Source organism: Macaca nemestrina, chromosome 10, assembly GCF_043159975.1.
Source record: "Macaca nemestrina isolate mMacNem1 chromosome 10, mMacNem.hap1, whole genome shotgun sequence".
NCBI lineage: Eukaryota > Metazoa > Chordata > Mammalia > Primates > Cercopithecidae > Macaca > Macaca nemestrina.
The window spans coordinates 40,283,551-40,307,989 of record NC_092134.1 but is presented as its reverse complement, the minus strand read 5'-3'; the positions used below and the strand labels follow the sequence as shown (position 1 = coordinate 40,307,989).

Sequence of the window (24,439 nt, the reverse complement as noted above, 5' to 3'; positions counted from 1 at the left end):
ATGCTTTAGAATGAGATATTTTCTACATGCCTTCAAAAATGCCCAGGCAAAAAGAAGTCAATGTATTCATAAGGTATGCATTCAATAAAAGTAATAAACACAAGGACATACATACTTAATAACGTACACCAGATTATACATCTTCAGCCCCAACCAGGTATACTAGTCAAATAAACATTTATTTGAAATAAATGTTAAAATACATATTCCTAAAATTGCCATTAATTTGAAGTAAATGTTTATTTGACATTTAAAAATAATTTTTTTCTTTTTTTGAGACAGAATCTCACTCTATTGCCCAGGCTCGAGGTACAATGACATGATCTTGGCTCACTGCAACCTCCACCTCCCAGGTTCAAGGGATTCTCCCACCTCAGCCTCCCAAGTGGCTGGGATTACAGGCATGTGTCACCACACACCGGCTAATTTTTTGTATTTTTAGCAGAGACAGGGTTTCACCATGTTGGTCAGGCTAGTCTTGTACTCCTGACCTCAGGTGATCCACCTGCCTGGGCCTCCCAGTGTGCTGGGATTACAGGTGTGAGCCATTGCACCCGGCCCTTAAAAATAAAGCTTCTTTAATTCCTTTGTATGTGTTTTGTTTCTGATGCCAATATTTAGGTTTGGTAAAAACGGCAGCATCTATAATAAAAATTGTTGTATTAAGTCCTATAATTCACTAACATACTTAACTGAGAATAAATAGAATTGAATTTTAATAAATTAATAAAACGTCATATATTCAGATTAAGGAAATGCTAAAAAACAAATGCAGTTATAAACAAATAAAATGAAGTAGTAATTTTTTCCATATGGAAATGGTATAACATAACTCAAAAGTATTAGCTATTACCCAATACAAATATTACAACACACAATATGGCAAAATACAAAAATTAACATTAAGTATTAGGACAAGATTAATAGCACAGATTTACTTATAAGGCAATCATCAGACCACCTAAATTAGGAGAGAGCACGATAAAAAGGGAATAACACAGGCTTTGGACACGACCTGAGTTCCGACCCTAGCTTCTATGTTAGGTGTGACCTTGAACAATTTACTTAACCTCATTGCCTCTCAGATTCCTCATATGTAAAACATACTTAATAGTTAACTTACAGGGTTATTAGAAACAAATGAGACCACGTTTTAAGTGTCTAACACAGTATCCAAAACCTACTGGTGCTCAAAAAAGTAAGAGTTTGTTTCTAATAATAATATTATTCTGACTCTTAAGTTACCACTTCCTAAAGTTACTCAAAATATTTTAACATAGCCAAGATCTCATTCATCACTACATATCTATTAATTAATTAAATAGGTAATAAGTATTATTCTTGTTTTATTAAAAACATAATGAAATATTAAATCACCTATTCAGTTACTCAGCACAAATAAATTCCTTTCTAAATTTATTTCCAAATACTTGAAAGGATAAACTTTTATGAAACTTTAAATGAAGACACGAATAACTGATTTCTAAGCCGTCTTCCTTCTTTCCTAGAAATATCTTTTCTAGAAAAAACAAAAAACAAAAAACAACTATTTCCTACAATTAGCCCTGTTTGTAGGAGGACCATGGAGGAAGACACTAAATTCTTTCACCTCCCTATCTTTCATAACTCTAGTCATAGAACAGGTGTGGTGACTCATACCTTTAATACCAACACTTTGGGAGACTAAGGCAGGAGGATCTGCTTGAGGCCAGGAGGTCAACATCAGCCTAAGCAACAGAGCAAGACTCCATCTCAACCAAAAATAATTTGTTAAATAAAGAAAAACAAAAAACTCTAATCATAGCTTTTTCATCTTAAATCACTTCTTCCCCTTAGATATAAAGGTATTTTAATCTACAATAATATAAATTCATAAAACACACTACAAATTCTTAAAAAGAATTTATTACAGTAACTCTTAAATATTACTTAGAAATGAGTAATTCTTAAATTAGAGTAACTCTTAGATAAAATATTACTTAGAAATGTCTTCCCATTAGCAAGTTATATTATATTCTCACTTTTTTTGTTTTGTTTTGTTTTGTTTTGAGACAGGGTCTGCCTCTATCACCCAGGCTGGAGTGCAGTGGTGTGATCATGGCTCACTGCAGCCTCAACCTTCTGGGCTCAAGCAATCCTCTCACCTCAGCTTCCCACCTAGCTGGGAGTACAGGTACGTGCCACCACGTCTGGCTAACTTTCTATAGAGACAGGGTTTCACCATGTTGCCCAGACTGGTTAAACTCCTGGACTGAAGCAATCTGCCTGCCTCAGCCTGCCAAAGTCCTGGGATTATAGGGGTGAGCCACCATACTCAGTCTATATTTTGTTAAATGGCAAGTAAACATGTAAATTTATTTCCTTGTTAATACTCTATTTGTTTAACAAGTATAACTCCAAAACTTGCAGGTGGAATAAGTCAGAGAAGACTCAACTTTAAAATATGTATTCCTAAAACTGCCATTAATTTGGTTCTATTTTTGTCACCATGATACATTTATTTTAAAATTTCAAATAGCATTTAAGATATTTTTTAATCAAAAGAGAGTGTAATTTTTTTTTAATTTGAGAAATACCAGTAGGCAGACATATCTAATCAAAAATAGTTCTTACTGAAACAAAGAAATAAATGACTGGGTTCACCCAGCTTTAGGTATTTTTACACTAACATCTGAAAAGAACTTTTCCTCATGCGACTTCTAATTCAGCCTCTCTTTGATTCCACATTTGTACTTACAGATTACTCATTGTCTTTTGCTGATTAATAATACCTGTAGAACAAGACCTTTTACCTGGCTTCAGGAAGTTCATGAACCACCTGAAATTGTTTGAAAATTTTTGGAATTAAGTGTTACTGGGCTACAAAGTGTCAATTTTGAAAAATCTGCATCCAAATATCGTAAGTTAGAGAGTGAAGTGTTAGGCATCACAAGGCCTTACATGCCTATGTGTGTTATATCCACAAACTTTCACCATCCCTTTCCATAAGATAAAGAAGAAAGATTTTTAAAAATGAATTAGACATGGGTTATCTATAATACGTATACCCCAAAGCTTGATGACATGTTACTATTTATGAATAGAGTGGCTTTTAAATCACCAGTTACAAAACTCTAAGAAAGAGATTCAAATTAAAATGTCACGGTTACAACTTTTTAAACTGAAAATAAGAAAATCAGAGGTCTACTTTACATAAGGGAGCTTAAAGACTACAAATAATAGTAGTCATAACAAAATGTCTCCTATAATAAAGTAAAAAGGACAAAGGCTAGGATTTTTAAGCAAATTTATTTATTATATATCTTAGAGTTTGTTATATGCTGACATAATTATACAAGGGATTTACAGGCCAAAGTCATGTCATGTAAGAAATAGTGGAAGAAACAGAGAATGTTTATCTTGGAAGAGAAAATACTCAGAGCAAATATGAGCAGTCTTCAAATACCTCATGTGGAAAGAGGAACAATTTATTCTATGTAATTCCTAAGGACAAAACTAGAACCAGTGCATGTAAATTACAGGGAAACAAATGTCAGTTCAATAGAATAGACTTAGGAAGAAATATGCACACCCTACACCACCTAGCAAGGACTGTGGATCACTTATCAGGGTTGCCATAAAAGGAAGTCCTGATGGAATGTTAGACTAGCTCCTTTTAAGACTTCTTTCAAATTCATAATTCAAAGTCTATCAATTAGAAATAAGCTTATGGCCAGGCGCGGTGGCTCACGCCTGTAATCCCAACACTTTGGGAGGCCGAGACGGGCAGATCGTCTGAGGTCAGGAGTTCGAGACCAGCCTGGCCAACATGGTGAAGCCCCATCTCTACTAAAAGTACAAAAATTAGCCAGGTGTGGTGGCGCACTCCTGTAATCCCAGCTACTTGGGAGACTGAGGCAGGAGAATCACTTGAGCCTGGGAGGTGGACGTTGCAGTGAGCTGAGATCACCCCACTGCACTCCAGCTTGGGTGACAGAGCAAGACTTTGTCTCAAAAAACAAAAAAAGAAATAAGCTTATTACAAAATAAGCCTTTCTTAAATATTTTTTCTAAACAAAATTGGTAATATAATTGTAGAAAATGCTATCATTGTTCCTTTATTTCTACCAAACTAAGACAAACTCAATTACTGTTTATCAACTAACCTTGAGTAAATTTAACCTTAAATATTATGTCAGCGACATATATCATTTATTAAACAGAATAACAATCTTTATGCAAATATTCCTCTCTTAATGTCTAGCTTTATAAAGCAAAACATACTGACTGTAAAACCACATTGACTATAAACAAATATTATTCAGATTAAAAATGAAAGAAAGACAAATACTTTGATAGGCCACTCAGAAAAATCTCAAATCCTGGCTTCACTCAATAGTATATACTAGACAAGCTAATATGAATCACATTTAAGTACCATGAACTTCATTACCTCTGAGCTAGCATATTGTGACTGTAATTTTTTGCATTCGTCTTTGAGTTTTTCAGATTCTCGCTCACGTTCCAAGGTCATATTATCCATTAGTGTTTGAACTTGCACCAGTTCCTTCTTTAGCACAGCAACATCTTCTATACCAGGTCTCTGAAGCTGTGAAGCAACACATTTTAATTAAAAATTAAAGTGAAAAACTAAAATAATACACATTTTTAGAATAATTTCACTACAAAGAAATCAAAAGGGAAACAATCTTCAATATCAATTTTTAGATTCCAAACACTGAACACTGATATCTTCTCCCACAACAAGTCACTTCTTCCCACCCTACCTTGCATTTAATAGTATTACTACTCAAGGTGCAGTCTAGTAAATTCACAATTATCTGTACTACTTTGTTTTCCTTTCCTTCACAAACTACATCTATTGGTCATAACACTGACTTGAAAATGCCACATTCCTTCTTTTCCTATCCTAGGAATAAAAATGAAGGAGCAGATGTAAGCATAGATGCTGCAGGTTGGATGTAGTTAATTTATATATAATTTATTGAGAGCTAAATAAAGGAAAGAAAGTCAAGGACAGATCCAAGATTATTAAGTCTTGGGAGAGTATTAGAGAAGTATGGTTCCAATAACAGAAATACAGTAATGAGGAAACATGATTACTTTGATTTTATACCTGCTGAATTTGAAATTAAAGCTAGAAATTCAACACAAAGTACCCTAAAAGCAGATGAATCTGTAAAACTAACATGCAAGAGAAGACCAGGATCAGAGATGCAGATATATAAACTACTAAAATTACAGATATATTTAGATAGAAACAATAAAAATGTTAAGGTAGTAAGTTATGTATCATAACATTCCATTTTTATTTTTAAAATCATATACAGAATATATATGCAGGTGGTAGAATATAGGGAATTCCTTATTTCCTTCTTTTCACTCAAATTATATTTTTAAACATTTTCCTTCAGGGTATGTATTTTATTTTTAATTTAGAAAGGCATAAGAGTACATTTCAATAAATAATTCCTAAATTACCAGTTCCGTCTTCAGATCTTGAATTACAGTTGCCTCTTTGTTTAATTCTTCTGTCAGATGTGTCACTTTTTGTTCAGCAGCTTCTCGGAGACTCCTTTCTTCATCATACTTTGACTTTATATCTAATTAAAGATAGTTATATAAATATTAGTTTTATGACATTAAGGGAAGGGCAGTTTTATAAGTTCCCGTATATTACTCTGCATATCTGTATATCACTCTAATTCAAATTGTCATTCCTTAGATAACCATAAATATATAATACAGCAAATTTATATTTTTAATTACATAAAATGAACTTTAATTAACTGTTTCTGTCTACATAAATTTCAGTCAACATTAATAATTAGCATTTTAATGTATACTTAATCACATTTTACCTAAAAGCACATGTTAAAAATATATATGTGATAGTATAACCAAGTATTACATTTATACTATATTATTTAATTCACTTCTTTAAAATGTTCCTTTTAATCTTTAAGCATGTCATAGAAGAAAATGTATCTTCTCTAAATTTCAAGATGAATCTACAGAGAAACACCAGTCCTTTGACGGAGGGCAGCTAGAGGACAAACAAAATAATTTACATAGCAACTCTGAAATCATTAAATTCCATTAATCACCATTGTAAGTCTATCACAGATGCTTTAACACACTAAAATACTATATTTATTGCTGGGGTATATAATGGCAAAAAGGTAATGAGACTGATTTAATGGCTAAAAAATTCTAATACAATTTACCTGCAATTTCAGTAGCAAGTTGGGCTGCTTTCTGTTCAAATAAGTCTTTCATTTGCTTAATATTAAAATTTTCTGTTTGGGCTTCTTCTAATTGCTGTTCCAAAGACTGTAGTTCTACAAAAAAATGCCATGGTTATTCAAATACCATGTTAATTACATATGCTAAATTGTTATTACTTATATTCATTACAGTTGTAAAGATGATCAACTTAAGTTTATTATCCAATTACAAGTAGAGTGTTTTGACATTTCAAGAAATTAAGTATATCTGCTTCATTTAAGGTACAAATCATAACTTAAAAACACAATACAAATGAAAGGAATATTTAGAATCACTGCCAAATAATCTATAAATATTTGATTAAAAGTTATTTTAACATTTCACAGTTCTTTTCCTATATCCATCAACTGAGCCAAAAGGAATACATTCTTTTTTTTTTAATTTTTTTTTTTAAAGATGGGGGTCTCGCTATGTTGCTGAGGCTGATCTCTAACTCCTGGGTTCAAGCCATCCTCCCCTATCAGTCTCCCAAAGTGTTGGGATTACAGGCATGAGCCATCAAGCCTGGCTCAAAAACGAAAACATTCTGCTCCTCTGATAAAATTAGTTATAAAGCAGGATGAATTAGAAATGGTTAAGATCAAGGCCTTAAAATTTTTAATTCATTGAAGTATGCAATCAACTCCTAATACTTCATCATAAAGAAACTATCTTATTCTTAACATAGACTTAAAATTTCATTAAACAATCATATTAATGTAATATTCCAGAAGTTTATTCCTTACTTCAAAATATAATGAACTAAGAAAACTAAAGTTTTAGTTAACTGATTAAAGTATGAAGTTCACATGTAACTCTCTAAACCTAGAATAAGACCATTATCTTCACTGTTTTAGAGCCATAAAGCATAACCATGAAACAAAATTCATTTAGCAGGCATCAAAGAAAAAGAAAGGAAAATAAGAAGAAAAAGAAAACTGAAAAAACATCTGCTTTAAGTAAAGTTACCTGCTGATGAATCAGTCACCAACCCATCAGGTTTAGCCTCCTCAATTAAAACAAAAGACAAAAACAAATGAATTAAAAGGAAAAGATAAGACTGTTAAAATTGTCAATTTTAAAAAATCTCGAAAGTCACATTCTTTCAGGTAAGTAGTAAGATTTGGGTGAAAATCTAAATTTGGTAGTTTCCATTCTTCCAGATCTGTAAGAGACCAGCAGGCAGACTAGCATAATGATCTAACTTCAGTTTATTAGTTCTAACATAGATTTTTTTTTGTATGTTAATATATATGAAGTTATTGTGGTCATCTTAAATTCCATGAACTCAGTAATAAATAAATAGCGCAATTATTGTAATTATAAATATAGATTCTAAAACAAATACTTAAGTCAACTGGCAACATTCAATCGTGTTAGCATGTAGCTCTGAAATAATTTCAAACCCTAACATAGTTTGCTACATGGATGTTATATATTTTGCTGTAATAAGAACTTGGAGTGTTATCCCCCTCCACTCAAGCATGTGATACTTGTTAGACCCCATACGTGAGAACTTGGCATGAACTTCTCCTCTCTTCAGTAGAATTACATCAGACCTTATCATACCCCAGATCTGAGCTACTGACCTCAACTACTGGACTTCAAAATGCATATTAACCAAAGAGTCTGAAAGACACTTTGAAAGCTTAGGTCATGGCAGGCTGCACTTTATCAGTTGCTTTCTTTCAGATTGGCAGCTCATGCTGCAACAGGACCACATCCTGTTGGCCTTTGAGCCTTGAGTCTTGCCAGCCAACACCTACATCTCCTCTAGCAGGAGGAGATCCCCATTGTCCGGTATCTCCACTGTTTTGGATGCCATCTCTCCAGAGAGACTGCTCATATAAAAAGGTACACCTCAATCCTTTTAGACTTTATTTTTCACAAAAACCTGCTTCCATCCTGATAGATGACTAGACTTTAATAATTTTGGAGCTTATTCACTATATGGTTAGTATACCTCATCAATTGATATTCCCCACAAGATTTGTTCATGTTACTTCTCCCCCTTTTAAGCACTGTGAACCTAAGAAAATTTCTCTTTGGCAATAAACCATGCAATTTGTGAAATCATACTTCAAATCATGCTTCTTATTACAATCAAACACAACACCTATAATAGTTGAACGGTTGCATTAGTTAAAACATGCTATCAAAACTATCACTACTGAAAAAATTGGCTTTATAAGCATAAATTTTTAATTCAGGACAAGTCAACTTTAAAAGAAGCAGAAATAACAGATTCCATAAGGCTTAATTTGTCACATGCATTAGGAACAAAATAATATACTACTTTGGCATTATTTTTGTATTTTAAAGAATTATACCCATCTGAAAGAGTTTAATAAGGCATTTCCTAGTATATCTCACTTTTTGTTTCTCTTTACATTGAACTAAGACATACTGATTGCAAAGAATCGTAAGTATTTAAAATATATTTCCCCCCAAAGGTAAATTTCCTGCCAAGGTAACTTACACCTTGCACCATGGAGAAGTTATTTAAGTGTATTAAATGTGAAATAGTCATCTCAAATGTAGTAAACAATTACCACTCTGTTTTCAGATACAGAAAAGAATACAGCCCATATTCGATTAATTATTAATGGCATCTATACAAAACATGAGTAAATGAGCTGTAAGTATTTTAGATTACTAAAAACTTCTTTAATGTTAACAGAATCACCAGTTAGAGAAGCTGAATAGAAATAAGATTGGTTATCTTGTCATTTACTTATTTGTTTTTGTCTTTTTCAGTCCAACTGCCAATTCTTGGTGCAAAGGCTTTAAAAAGCAAAAAAGGTTCTCTGAAAGTCACAATATGACAAGATAATATGCAAAGGGATTATTAATTACTTCACAAAAATATTAGAATTATTGCTGAAGGGTAACTACTTTTATTCTTACAAATGATGACTGTGGATTTGGTAAAATTTCAATAATCTTTGATTCTTCCTATAATTTCAGAATAAAATCAATATAATTTCAGCATAAAAATAATAACTAAGGCATTTACTTAGAAAATACATTAAACTACACAGAAACTAAGACATCAAAAAAATCCTATTCGGAGAGAACCACTTTTGATACTGCAGTGATTTTCTTCTGTTTTTTTTCCATGTATTATTTTTATGTAAAGTCATACAGAATATGTGTGTGTGCATGTATGTACAAATACATATTTTTTCATTTTTAAAAAACTTAACATTGTTAATAGAACAGGTTTCCCAGTTTTTAATCTTCACTAACATAATAAATAATATTACTAGCTATAAGTAGCTAGTAATATTTTTTCCCCTACCAACAGACACTTTAGTCATTATCAATTTTTCAGAAACTTAAATGCTTTGAAGACTCACTACTGTTTGAACATTTTTTTATTCTTTTTTTTTTTTGGCCATTTAGATATATTACAAAAAATTAGAATAATATAGCCTGGTTTTAAAAAAACAACATATAGGTACCTGATTCTTTTTTTTTTCTTTTTTTTTTTTTCTGAGACAGAGTCTTGCTCTGTTGCCCAGGTTAGAGTGCAGTGGTGAGATCATAGCCTCTCAAGTAGCTGGGACCACAGGCACATGGCACCACACAGCTAATTTTAAAATTTTTTGTAGAGACAAGGGTCTCCCTGTATTGCCCAGGCTGGTCTTGAACTCCTGGCTCAAGCAACCCTCTTGCCTCAGCCTCCCAAAGTGCTGGGATTACAGGCATAGGCCCATGTAGTAACTGATTTTTAATGGAACACCTTTAAAAAAATTACATCTTCACTCTTAATATATTTGTTTGCATTTATCAGAATTACAAAGAATATACACTGTAGGCCATTAGGAAGTTATTCATATCAGGCCGCCATCTGCTTGCAAAAAGGTATTTAGTTTTCAACAATAAAAATAAACAACTAATAAACATGCTTTAAGTATTTAAAAGCAATTACTTGCTGCTGCAGCCCTTGATATTTTTCTAATTCCTTCTTTAATTCTTCCGAGTACCATTTTTCTTCCTAATAAAAAAGATTTTTAATTAGTAAATTTAAAAAGAGATATTACCTGAAACACTGAAAATAAAAAGGTATAATAATTTTTATTCTTACCTTAAGTGAAGCCTGTAGGTCTTGGACCTCTTGTCTGAGCAGTGTTACATCATCTCTAAATAAAAATGGGGGGAAGGAATTAATAGTTAACGTCCTTTAACTAAAAAACTTGTCTTAAGAAATCATGGCTAGTAATTGTATATTAGTATTACAGGTTTTTCAATTCCAAAAAAAAAAAACTATGGAAGATTTTATATATAATGGCATATATATAAAGCCCTTGGAAAAACAATTTTATTTGTAAAGCTCATTGTTTATAAATGGAAAAACATTTTCTCATGGAAATAACCATATAACTGACGGTTAAGTGCCCGAGCCAAGAGGCAAAATGTCTCCCATTAATTTACGAACAATAAGCATCAATGGCTTCCTATTGTAATTAGCATAAAATCTAAACTCATTAACATGGACTATAAATCTGCATAATCTAGTCATTGCCTTATCACTCTCCCCTTCATTCATTTAGCTCTATCAACATTGGCTTCTTTTTTTCACACTGAGAAAAAGCCCTGGTTCACTCCACACCACCCTTGGTTACACCCTGATTCTATGCTCTGAGTAGAATGCCATCCGCAGCTTGCACATTTCGCAGCCGCCGTCTGGCTGCTGCTCCTTTTCAACGCCACTTCCACTCACCGCCACCAACACCAACATGAACAGGAGCTCAGCAGCTTCCACTAGGCATTCATTGAGGAGGGCATGTTCCTCTTCACCTCAGAGTCAGTGGGGGAAGGCCACCCAGATAAGATCTGTGACCAGATCAGTGATGCTGTCCTTGATGCCCACCTTCAACAAAATCCTGATGCCAAAGTAGCTTGTGAAACTGCTGCTAAAACTGGAATGATCCTTCTTGCTGGGGAAATTACATCCAGAGCTGCTGCTGACTACCAGAAAATGGTTCGTGAAACTATTAAACACATTGGATATGATGATTCTTCCAAAGGGTTTGACTACAAGACTTGTAATGTGCTGGTAGCCTTGGAGCAACAGTCACCAGATATTTCTCAAAGTGCTCATCTTGACAGAAATGAAGAAGACATTGGTGCTGGACACCAGGGCTTGATGTTTGGCTATGCCACTAATGAAACTGAGGAGTGTATGTATGCCTTTAACCATTGTCTTGGCATACAAGCTTAAAGCCGAACTGGCAGAACTATGCCATAATGGCACTTTGCCTTGGTTATGCCCTGATTCTAAAACTCAAGTTACTGTGCAGGATTGAGGTGCTATGCTTCCCATCAGAGTCCACACAATTGTTATAACTGTTCCGCATGATGAAGAGGTTTGTCTTGATGAGATGAGAGATGCCCTAAAGGAGAAAGTCATCAAAGCCATTGTGCCTGCAAAATACCTTGATAAGGATATAATCTACCACCTACAGCCAAGTGGCAGACTTGTTATTGGTGGGGCTCTGGGTGACACTGGTTTGTACAACTGGACTGAAAACCATTGTGGACACTTATGGAGGTTGGGGTGTTCACGGAGAAGGTGTCTTTTCATGAAAGGATTTTATACTAAGGTCAACCGTTCAGTTGCTTATGCTGCTCATTCAGTGGCAAAATCCCTTGTAACAGGAGGTCTGTGCAGAAGGATTCTTGTTCGGGTCTATTACTCTATTGGAGTTTCTCATCCATTATCTATCTCCGTTTTCCATTATGGTACCTCTCAGAAGAGTGAGAGAGAGCTACTAGAGATTGTAAAGAAGAATTTCAGTCTCCACCCTAGGGTCATTGTCAGGGATCTGGATCTGAAGAAGCCAGAGGACTGCAGCCTATGGTCACTTTGGTAGGGATAGCTTCCCATGGGAAGTGCCCAAAAAGCTTAAATATTGAAAGTGTTAGCCTTTTTCCCCCATACTTGTTGGCGTAGGCAACAGAGAAGGCTTCGAGCTCTGAGGGAAAGGGCCCTCCTTCCTAAATTTTCCTGTCCTGTTTCAGTGCCTGATCAGTTGTAGTCACTAGTCAATGACATGAATTTTAGCATTTGTGGGTAAGTTGGGCTCGCTATTCTGTCCCTAGGTGTTTTGTTCACCGATAATGAATTTCATGAGCATAGGTGATCCATGTAACTGCCTAGAAACAACACTGTAGTAAATAATCTTAGGTGTTTTGTTGGGCTTGCTATTCTGTCCCTAGGTGTTTTGTTTACCATTGTAATGAATTTAGTGAGCACAGGTGATCCATGTAACTGCCTAGAAACAACACTGTAGTAAATAATCTTAGGTGTTTTGTTGGGCTTGCTATTCTGTCCCTAGGTGTTTTGTTTACCATTGTAATGAATTTAGTGAGCACAGGTGATCCATGTAACTGCCTAGAAACAACACTGTAGTAAATAATGCTTTGAAATTGAACATTTGTGCCCTATGACCCAATGCTCCAAAGTCCTAATTGCATTGACTTTCCCACCAGATGGTGAAAATGTCCTTGTAATGTGCACATAAAGTACTTGTAGTTCCACTTATAGCCTCTGTCTGGCAATGCCACAGTCCTGTCAGCATGAATTTGTAATGTCTTGAGCTCTATTATGAATGTGAAGTCTTCCCCTTATCCTCCCTGGAACTTGATCCATTTCTAATTATGAGCTCTTTGTCAGGGAGTGTTCTCTATTTGGTCAATCTTGCATGTAATGCAAGTTCCCAGTTGGAGCTCTAGCCTGACATCAAAAAAGGCAGTTACCATTAAACCATCTCCCTGGTGCTTATGCTCTTAATTGCCACCTCTTTAACAGTACCAAATCAAAATCTCTCCACTTTCAGCTGTATTTTGGAGGACGTACATAGTAAGGTTTAATTTAGTAAACCAATCCTATGCATGGTTTCAGCACTAGCCAAACCTCACCAACTCCTAGCTCTAGAAAAACAGGCACTTGGCACCTTTATGATACCATACAGGGAAGTCACAGGGCAGTCCCTGAGGGTCTGCAGGTTGCACACTTTGGTACCAGATAACTTGTTTTTTCTTTATAAGAAAGTCTGAGTACTCCACATGCACGATAACTCCTCCCAGGGTTTTAATTTTGTTTTATTTTCAAAATCAGGTCTAATGAGTTTTCTGAACAGCTGATGTAGCTACAGAGAAGTCAGCTTCCTTCAGAGAGCAGTGTTTTTGGCGGGGAGGAGGAAATCCCTTCATACTTGAACATTTTCTAATTGCTTATTTATTGTATTCTGGGGTATGGCATAAGTACACAGAAGGCATCACCTCAGATGGCAGCTTTCAAAATTCTTTTTTTCTCTCAATACCATGATTACCATGATTCCTTTAACAACATGTTTCTAGCATTCCTAGGTAGGCCAAGGTGTCCTACAGAAAAACCTTGGGTTAGACCTACCGGGGGTCTGGCTGGGTGTTAACAAAGGGAGGGCAGAGCTGGTGCGGCTGGCCATGGAGAAAACTGACTTGGCTGGTGTGATAGAGAAGTCAGCTTGTTTACATGCTTATTCCATGACTGCTTGCCCAAAGCAGAAAGTGCCTTTCAGGATCTATTTTTGGAGGTTTATTACACATGTCTGGTTCTCAATTCCAACAGTTTAATGAACATCTAAATAAAATGCTAGGTTCTACCTTAAAAAAAAAAAAAGAAGAAGAAAAAGCTCTGTAAAAAGGGGGGAAATACACACACACACACAACACTGCTTATTTCTGTTCCTTTGGGTGTGGCATGCTCTTTCCTGTCTGAGAAGCTTCTCACACTCTGTTCCCCTCACCTAAGCGTCAAACTGACAAAGAATGGTGAACTGACCATTCTAGGCCCTTCTGCGGGAGAGAGATTTCATGAGGAAACACCATTATAAAGAATTATTATTCTGGATGTCAGGAACATGTCTTTCCCTGCTGGATTCAAATTTATCTTATAGATATACTCAAATAGGTACAAAGGATATCTCCAAAGGAACTTACATGATGTCATAAGTATGCAAAACATGACAAATAACCTAAATAGTCATCAACCAAAGAATGAGAAAATTCCATGCTATCATTAAAAAGATAAGATAGGTCTATCCAAATTGATATGAAAGAATCCATAAGATACAGAGAGAAACAAAAGGTACAGAACAACGTAGAATTGCTATCTTTTATATAATTACAGGTATTTATATATTTATTTATACGTAGATATAAGCATATGAATATATAAGCATAGCATATCTCTGGAAGAATACATAAGAAATTGATGAAAAAAAGAGGCTAGGGAAAAAGTGGTGGCAAGGGCTCAATTTTCACCATACACTTTTTTGAACAATTTGAATTTTGTACTATGTACATCTACATACATACATTTAAAGATCTAGTCTAAAAAAGCTCACTAATGCATCAAGCTTCAAATATGATTGATGTTGATGAAATGTGCATATAAACTGATGAACAGAGGGCTTTAAAACAAAAAGGTTTCATGACCCACCCGAGTCATGTGGACTTTTGATCTAAAAGACATATCCTGCTCATAATCACATATCATCCAAAGTGTTATAGAGGAGTAGAATGCAATTGTCAGAAACTGAGGCGTAGGAAAATGGGAAGAGGAGATACAATAAGATAAAAATGGAAACACATGCAGTAACTATTCCGTAAGCAATGAGAAGCCAGCAAAAATTATTACTTAGAGCAACATCAATCAAATTTGCATTTTAAGAATATTATTCTGGCTGGGCGCAGTGACTCAGGCCTGCAATCCTAACACTTTGGCATGTTGAGGTGGGAGAATTACTTGAGAACTTCTTGAGGTTCCTGGGCAACATGGCAAGACCCTGTCTCAAAAAAAAAAAAAAAAAAAGTAAAAATTAACCAGGCATGTTGGTCCATGCCTGTAGTCTCAGTCATTTGGGAGGCTGAGGTAGGAGGATCACTTGAGCCCAGGAGTTGGAGGCTACAGTAAGCTATGACTGCACCAGCCTGGAAAACAGAGCAAGATCCTATCTCTAAAAAAAAAAAAAAAAAAAAAAAGGAATATTATTCTGGCAGCAATATGGAGAAATTAATTGGAGGAGTACAAGACTAAAGACAGCGAGTCAATTATAAATACGAAAAAACATTTCTGAGTGAGATTTAAAGCCTAAAATAAACTACAACAGTAAAAAATGTAAAAGAATATATGCTATTAAGGAAAGAGAATTAACTAAACTTTATGATAGATCAGATGGGGGAAGGAGGAGCAGATGTGCAGAAATGAGCACACCTACTTTCCTGGCTTTACTGACTGGGTGGAAAGATAATGCTGTCATTCTCCAGAAGAATAGTAGACAAGCAGTAGGTTTAGAAGAAAACAGAATAAACTCTGTTTTCAAAATGTCAATGATAAGGTGCCTCAGGACCATCTGAGGGAAGATAACTAATAGGCAGGTTGGGAGATAATTCTAGGTTGGAGATGTGGTTTAGGAGGAAGTTATGGATGTAGATATTACCCCAGGTAGATCATAGAGAGGAAGGGCAGCATACAAAACAGATCAAGAAAAAATTATCACAATGGTATGTCATCTCAGAAGACTAGAAGGAAGGAGAGATGGCAAAGCCAAATTTTGCAGTGGTTGTTGTAGATAGTCTACAGAGATGACTACAATCAAGTTCTTCCTTTCCTATACACAAAATCCACTAACCCACTAAAAGACAAAGTATATCTTCAGGCCTCATGAATCTGACCTGGCACTATGACTTCTCTATCCAATAGAATGGCAGAAGTGATGCTCTGACACTTTTGAATCAAGCCTAAAGAAGATTGGCAGCTTCTGCTTCTTTCCTCTTGGAACATACTATCTTGGAACGAACTATCAGTTTGTGAGGAAGTCCAAGCAGCCACATAAAGAGGCCCATATGAAAGAGAACTGAAGCCTCTGACATAAAGCCCCTGATAAGCTCCCAGCTGGCATCCAACATGGACTTCCAGCCATGAATGTGAGGCCATTTTGAAACTTCTGGTCTTCCTATAACCCCAGTCTACCTCACTTAAAGCAGAAGAACTATGCAGTCAATTCAAAGAATCATGAGAATTAATAAACTGTTATAGTTTTAAACACTAGGCTCTTTGGGTAGATTGTCAGACAGTAAAGACAATCAAAACAGAGGTCAAGCAAAATAAGAACTGAAAATAATCCAGGTTACTGCTGGCCTTCAGAGCTACTGCCAGAGAAGGGTAGGGCAGAAGTCGGGCTTCAATTAACTAAAACACTAAATGAAAAGTTAAGAAGAACAAGGGTAGACTGTGGATGCCTTTATGTTAAAAGTTCATATATTGGACATGGTCTAATTCATAGTTGAAACAAAACTCTATTAAATTGATATTAAACATAAAAACATTTATAATATAATTTAATATAACCACATATTTTTAATCTATTTCCTAACAAATGACAAAAGAATAGTGGCTGAAATTATTAATTCACACATAAAAATACCCCAGAGCATTAACAGTCATATTAAAAAGGAAGATCCGTTCTTCCCAAAAGCACTGGTTTTCCCACATATTTTAATACAGTAAAATCGCCATGTTTTATAGTTCTACATTATCTATCAACCACAAAGTTCATGTGGTTATCATATTTTCCTTTATGTAGTATTCTTTGTGTTACAGCAGATTAATTAACCAGTAAGTTTTTTTTTTAGGAGAGCATAAAAATAATTTTTTACAAGTACAATGAAGTGAAGCTTTTATGCCCTCAGTGGGGACAAAAGACAAGAGTTCTCTCCAATAGCGGGAGAAACGCAAAGTTATATTGTTGAATGCTATTCTAAGTAGTTATATTTTAGTTTACTTTTACTTCTTAAAATGATGAAGACAACTTATCAAAAAACACAATGTGTACGTGTGCTTATTGCTATACTGGTGATTATAAATGGAATTTTTTAAATTTTAAATTAAAAATTAAATTTTAATTGTTAGCTAAATTCATTATTTTAACAACTTACTATAAAGTCATCTAAGCAAATAATATCTTATATTACACACAATATGCTAACTATAATTTAATCTTCTTTCGCTAACTCACAATCTTCATTAAAAACATAACCTATGTACCGTATTGTAGTTGCTGGCATAGATAGTTACTGGTCAAGGATTGAATAGTTTTTAACAATAATGGAGGAAGGATATGCTAAATGACGACAGATTTAAATTAAATAATACAAAAAGGTTACTATTTTCATAAGCTAATTAATCATGATTAAACAATGATATCATATGCATATTCCATAACATTATACTTCAAAATTATCATACTGTACCGCTTCAAAGCAAGATTAGACTCTCCTCCATGACCTGAGTCATTACCAGCATCATGAACAGCTTCATAATGTTTGAAAAGTTCATCAGCAGATCCAAGAGATTTCATACACTGGGGACATATGAAACCCTACAGAAAGGGGCAGAAAAAAGTTTCAAAATAGTATTTAATATTGTGAAACAACAATTTGCATATTATTAAATATCATCAAATGTCTTAATCCTACCAATGGTGCCATTAGGTAAATTATATCTTATGGTATCAATCCCAAATTCTAGTATCATACAAAGATACTTCATTGTCTATTCTAGTTGAAGTTTACAAAATACAAAGAAAGCCCTTGCAACCATCTTTTAGGTTAGATAAATTAATAGCTGGAGTATCCAAGTCTAATCTGAAAAGTTAGTTCTAATATAGATTAGTTGAGAAGATCTGCCATCATATCCTTCCATTCTCTAGATATCCTCGTTAGTAAAATAATATCTGTTCCAATCTACTTCACAGTAATGCTAACAAAAAAAAAAAGATGATGAATCACTGAGAGGAAAAAAAGTAATTCATAATCACCACAGAGTTCAGATATCGACAATGATAGACCAGTATTCTAGTCAGTAAATTTCCTTGCTAATCTACAGCTAACACAGTAAAGGCCTAAAATTAGTGTGTAGCCCCATAAAATATAAAAAACAAATACAACTATATAACTAATCCCAGAATTATTATATGGTTAAAACTATCAACTAGAGTACTATGTTAAAGATGCTGATAAAGATCCATGTTTTACAAATTTTAGATTGCAATTCATTAATGAATCACGAAATAAACTTACTGGGTTGCAACTTTTTTTTTTTTTTTTTTTTTTGAGAATGAGTCTCACTCTGTTGCCCAGGCTGGAGTGCAATGGTGGGATCTTGGCTCACTGCAACCTCTGCCTCCTGGGTTCAAGGGATTCTCCCCGTCTCAGTCTCCCAAGTAGCTGGGATTACAGGCGCCTGCCACCACTCCTGGCTAATTTTTTGTGCGTTTTTAGTAGAGACGGGGTTTCACCATGTTGGCCAGGCTGGTCTCGAACTCCTGACCTCAGGTGGTCCACCTGCCTCAGCCTCCCAAAGTGTTGGGATTACAGGCATGAGCCACCATGCCCAGCCACAATTTTTTTTTTTTTTTTTGGAGACGGAGTCTCACTCTGTCACCCAGACTGGAATGCAATGCTACGATCTTGGTTTACTGCAACTTCCACCTCCCAGGTTCAAGTAATTCTCTTGCCTCAGCCTCCTGAGTAGCTGGGACCAGAGGAACATGACACCACGTCCGGCTAATTTTTTGTATTTTTAGTAGTGACAGGGTTTCACTGTGTTAGCCAGGATGGTCTGGATCTCCTGACCTCGTGATCCTCCCGCCTCGGCCTCCCAAAGCACTGGGATTACAAGAGTAAGCCACCACCCGGCCCTGGCCACAACTTTAAAATAATAATTCTCTACAACAAAATATATTAGAGTTCATCATATGTAGTAAGAATAAATAATGTTTTATTAACTTTTGTTTTGAGTGATGACAGAAAAGTGTGTTTCTTAAGTGGTTGCTATCAAAAATATTTGAGAAGCACTAGTACAGATAGCTGTTAGATACAGGATGGAATGTATAACAATAATGATTATTTTTAAATTCCATACTATGTGCTTTCCCTATTCAACTTTGTTTAAATTTCTCAATACTTTGTTAGTATTATTATCTCCATTTTATAGAAGAGGAAATTAAACCTCAGAAAATTACATTACTTTCCTAGAATCATTAACCTAACTAAACCAAAAGATGCACAAGTCTGCTAGACAAATCCCATGTTCCAATATGCTATACTATCTCTTAAACTCATTGACTCACCCTTATAAATGACTACCTTAAAAGAAGCCCTTTTATCTAACTTTTTAGTGACTTTATTCAAAAATATTTATTGGCTATAATTTCAAGTGTTATCAAAGTTCTCTACAAGATACAAATGGCAAAATACAGTCTTGGCCTTCAAAAAACTGAGAAGGCAAAATATATACATATGAAAAAACACCTTAATGCATGAAACTGAATTAATGATTAACAAGATGGCACTGAAGTTTATATTGTAGGGGTACCTGATTGCAAAGTAAATTGGCAAATCAAACAAATCACAGCTTTCTCTCCAACTGTGTGCTGGTACTCTAAAAAATTACTTACTCAACTTCTGTATCCATCGAATTGTTGGTAATATTCAAAATATGACATAATACCACCAGGTGCAGTGGCTCTTGCCTGCAATCCCAACACTTTGGGAGGCCAAGGCAGGCAGATCATTTGAGGTCAGGAGTTTGAGACCAGCCTGGCCAACAGGGCGAAACCCCATGTCTACTAAAAATACAAAAATTAGCCGGGTTTGGTGGCAAGCACCTGTAATCCCAGCTACTCAGGAGGCTGAAGCACTACAATCACTTGAACCCGGGAGGTGGAGGTTGCGGTGAGCCAAGATCGTGCCACTGCACTCCAGCCTGGGCAAAAAGAGTGAAACTCTGTCTCGAAAAATGTGTGTGTGTGTGTGTGTGTGTGTATTCACATATATATAACATAATACTTCAGCATCATCAATCCAATATAAATAGAAAACTCTCAATTTTGAATTACTCTTTAAATTATTTGCATTCCAAAGTTTTTATAGATAATAGTTTCCCACACTTTACACACATACACACACATACATGCACATACACACACATGCACACACAAACAAGGGTTTTGAGGAGGACTTACTCCAAAATCTTGACTTTTAAAAAATATTACTGGATATTAATTCTGAAAACACTATCAGCCCATTTTTCACCCTAATACACAAGAATATCCTCATGCAATCTATTGTGCATGAAAATTTCATATGTTAAAGAATATTTGTGGGCCAGGTGCAGTGGCTCACGCCTGTAATTGCAGCACTTTGGGAGGCTGAGGAGGGTGGATCATGACGTCAGAGGATCGAGACCATCCTGGCTAACACGGTGAAACTCTGTCTCTACTAAAAATACAAAAAATTAGCCAGGCGTGCTGGCACACACCTGTAGTCCCAGTTACTCGGGAGGCTGAGGCAGGAGAATCGCTTGAACTTGGGAGGTGGAGGTTGCAGTGAGCCAAGTTCATGCCACTGCACTCCAGCCTGGGTGACAAAGCAAGACTCTTTCTCAAAGAAAAAAACAAGAATATTTGTAGTCACTCATTAAATCAAAGATTAAAAAAAAAATAGTAATTAGCAAAAACATGATAAAATTATTACACATACAATTCTGCTACTTAAAGGTAGCAAGAAATAAACTTGTTTTGCTTCCATCAAGTATACCACAATTCTAAAATTCCCCTCCATTACAGATACAAAAATAAAATGGAATGTGTGTGGCAGTGGTGCTCCTGCACTGTAAGAAACAAGTAAATACATTATAACTTTGAAGGTTCTATGGAAAGTAAGTTTTATTTTATGAGAATGTACAGCTTTTACATATAAGAATGGTCATCTTCTCTTGCTTCTATGAAAAACAAAATACAATTCCTTTTAAAGATCACTGTTTCCCAAGGTCTCTCATTGATCTCCTCCTCTTCTGACTCAACATTCTCCCAGGTATATAACAATGCAATGGTTTTAGCTATCACTGACATGCTGATGACTCCCAAATCCATCTATCTAGGCAAGAACGCACTCCAGAATTCTTATGCATCTTTAACAACATGTATCTCTACCTGCATCCCACAGGCATCTCTAATACAACAAATGCAAGACTCACTTCCCAAACCTCCTTTTCTCACCAACACCCACCTTTCACCTGAACTAGAAACCTAAAAATTTGGCTACTACTCTCTACTCTCCCTCTGATTCATTTCTAATAAAACATTAAGCAAAAACATTTCTCCTTTCCATCTTCTCATCTCCATCCTCATTGTAGCTACTCATGTTCAGACACTCAGTATCTCTTGTCCAGACTACTGCAATAACATTAGAAACAGTGCTCCTATATCTAGTCTTCCTTCTCCCTAATTAATCTTCCACAGAGCTGCCAGAGGAATCTTTATAAAATAGATTCTTCAATATCCTTCACCAACCTTTATCATCAATATGGCATACAAGGTTCTGCATAACCATTCCCCTAACTCCCTCACCATATTTCAATACTAAATACTTGCATTTCCCTGAGCACGCCATCATACTTCAAACTTCTGTGCCTTTGCGTATACTGCTTCTTCCCTCCAGGAGCACCCTCATTAGCTTGTCAAGTTCCTTTACTCACTATAATACACAGCATATTGGATTTTTTTCATCCATATTTCCATAATGGCCACAGGTGGTACTTTAAACATACTATATTTTTCTATATTGTATATTTATTCACTGAAATATGAAAGAACCTGGCAGTGCAAAATTGGCCCAAAAAACAGAAGATCTTTAATAGCTTACAGATTATAAAATCTTCCAAGGGAGAAAATGAGCTAAGCAATAAGTACTCTGAGCATGTAAAAACTAAAAATAAATAAATAAAAAACCTGTTCCTTGAGTGCTGATGCAAAAAAAAATGTATATCCTCATTTAGTATTTATGCACATTATGTGGCAGAATCAAAGCTCACTGTTTTCTGGGGATACTGATATGTAGACAAATATTACCATACAATGCTATGTAATACAATTATAGATAAAGAATTATGGGAACGCAGGAGAAGTATCCAACTCCACCTGTGGCAGCAGTTAATACTTTACAAAAATATATATACACATTATATATGTGTCTCATCTCCATCCTTATTGCAGCTGCATTGTGTGTGTGTGTGTGTGTGTGTGTGTGTGTGTGTGAGAGAGAGAGAGAGAGAGAGAGAGAGAGAGAGAGAGAGTCACTGGAATTCGGTACTAAAGAATAAATAGGAGTTTACCTGGCAGAGAAAAAAGCATTCTAAGCAAACGGAGGAGCATAAACAAAGGTGCAGGAAACACTATGAATAGCCATGTTACATTTAGGAAACAGAAGGCTTCTAGGTGTGTTCTGATCACAGAGCCAGAACGAAGGGCAGGGGACGACAGGTGATAAATGCAATAATCTCCTATGAAACTCCTGAAATGAGCAAATAGTAGTATTGAGGATGTGCCTCTGGACATCAGAATACAATGATGACATTAGGCTCCGAGATATGGTACTCAACATTGTCTTCTGAATGAATGAATGTTCCCAGTCAGGATGTTAGTCTAGCTGCTGTTACTCTCATTTTCTTCGAAACCATCTGTTGGCATTCTTAGATCTCCTACCCACTGTTGTACAACACTAGTAGATATGCCTTTAGTGCAACAGTACATGTACCTGTATAATGTTTAGCCTGTCATTTCTCTTTTGTGTCTCAACTTCTGCTAAGAACTAGAAAGCAAATGAAAAAGTGTTCCTCGGAGAAGCTACATCCTTATTACATGATTTAATCTTCACAACTGTGGCTTTTTGACTATTGTCTCCACTTTCAGGTTTGGGCTCCAGATACCTAAGAGTCCCAGAAAGCTAATGATCACATTGAGGTATGCCATACCTTCTTACAACTTCCAAAAATTACCAGATTAATACTCCAGAAATAAATGATTCATTCCTAATGAGAAATTTTAGAAATCAGTAATATACATTATATTATAGAAATATTCCACATAAGTGAATTTTCCATGTGATTAAGATTTCCTTGTTTAAATAAAACTTTCTAATAAAAATAAATCTTTCTAAAATACATATAATTCCTCATCTTCTCAAACAGATGACATTAAACCTTTGCCTAATGCCTCCAAGACATAAATATTTATCACTGAAGAGATGTCTTCTACTCTATTAATTCTGGCAAGGTTCTTTAATTCTTATACCCACATTTTATAGTTTGCCTGCTTTGCATTTCAACAGTCATTTCTAAAAATTCTTAGCATGCTAGCTCTGGGAATGCTAACCTGCAATAAATGGGATGGGTAGTTTTTTTTTTAAGTTTATTAAAACCCATCATTCATTTAAAATAAAAGTATAATGAGTTTAGAATGAGTGCCTCAGGGATGTGCCATGAACAGACTGCATGACCTTTAGTTCATGGACTTTGAAAACCAATTTGATATATGAGACTCCTCTATTTTTTTCTAAATAATCTCCAAGGGGATCGAGGTTGCTAGATAAATTCCAGAGAAGGACTGTTAGCTAACAATAATACACTAAAGCTAGCCAGCTACATTTATTTCCCTTAGTCATTTCAAATTTGTCACCAACTTCCAAAAAACACAATTTACTTAAGATTAAAAACAATATATTCAATATACTTAAGAGTCTGGTTATCTGTAATCCTTTCTCATATCCACTGCAGCTAAGAACTTACCTTAACTAGATACTTAAGGTACTCCTGTTACACCAAGTATCCTTTTAGTTAAAAGAAAAGCCCTGGCTTGCAGTTGTTCAAGCCCATAAACCCAGTACTTTGGGAGGCCAAGGCAGGCAGATCACTTGAGGCCAGGAGTTCTAGACTACCCTGGCCAACATGGTGAAACCCCATCTCTACTGGAAAAAAAAAAAAAAATACAAAAAATTAGCCCGGCGTGGTGGTGCACGTTTGTAGTCCCAGCTACTTGGGAGGCTGAAGCAGGAGAATTTCTTGAACCCGGGAGGAGGCTGCAGTGAGCCAAAATTGTACCACTGCACTCCAGCCTGGGTGACAAAGTGAGACTCTGCCTCAAAAAAAAAAAAAAAAGGAAAGCCCTTACCTTAAGTGCAGAGTAGGTGAGATTATTAATTTTGATTTTGGCTAGCCCATCAAGAAGAAAAGTTGACCCACAAGGTCCAGAAGGATAACATGTGATAAAACGCTAAGCAG

General features: G+C 35.4%; 1 protein-coding gene and 1 pseudogene across 1 annotated transcript in view; one reads left to right on the top strand and one right to left on the bottom strand.

Annotated features, from left to right (window-relative positions):
* LOC105483719 (early endosome antigen 1) overlaps positions 1-24,439 on the bottom strand; it is a 161,711-nt gene that overhangs the window by 78,621 nt on the left and 58,651 nt on the right. The window contains exons 3-9 of the mRNA XM_071071314.1: positions 17,572-17,699; positions 10,358-10,412; positions 10,202-10,267; positions 7,237-7,276; positions 6,228-6,341; positions 5,482-5,603; positions 4,433-4,588 (exon numbers count right to left, since the gene is read on the bottom strand). Of these exons, the coding sequence (XP_070927415.1) occupies positions 4,433-4,588; positions 5,482-5,603; positions 6,228-6,341; positions 7,237-7,276; positions 10,202-10,267; positions 10,358-10,412; positions 17,572-17,699 (681 nt within the window). The remainder of the gene's footprint in view (positions 1-4,432; positions 4,589-5,481; positions 5,604-6,227; positions 6,342-7,236; positions 7,277-10,201; positions 10,268-10,357; positions 10,413-17,571; positions 17,700-24,439) is intronic.
* Positions 11,024-12,288, top strand: LOC112427053 (S-adenosylmethionine synthase pseudogene; annotated as a pseudogene).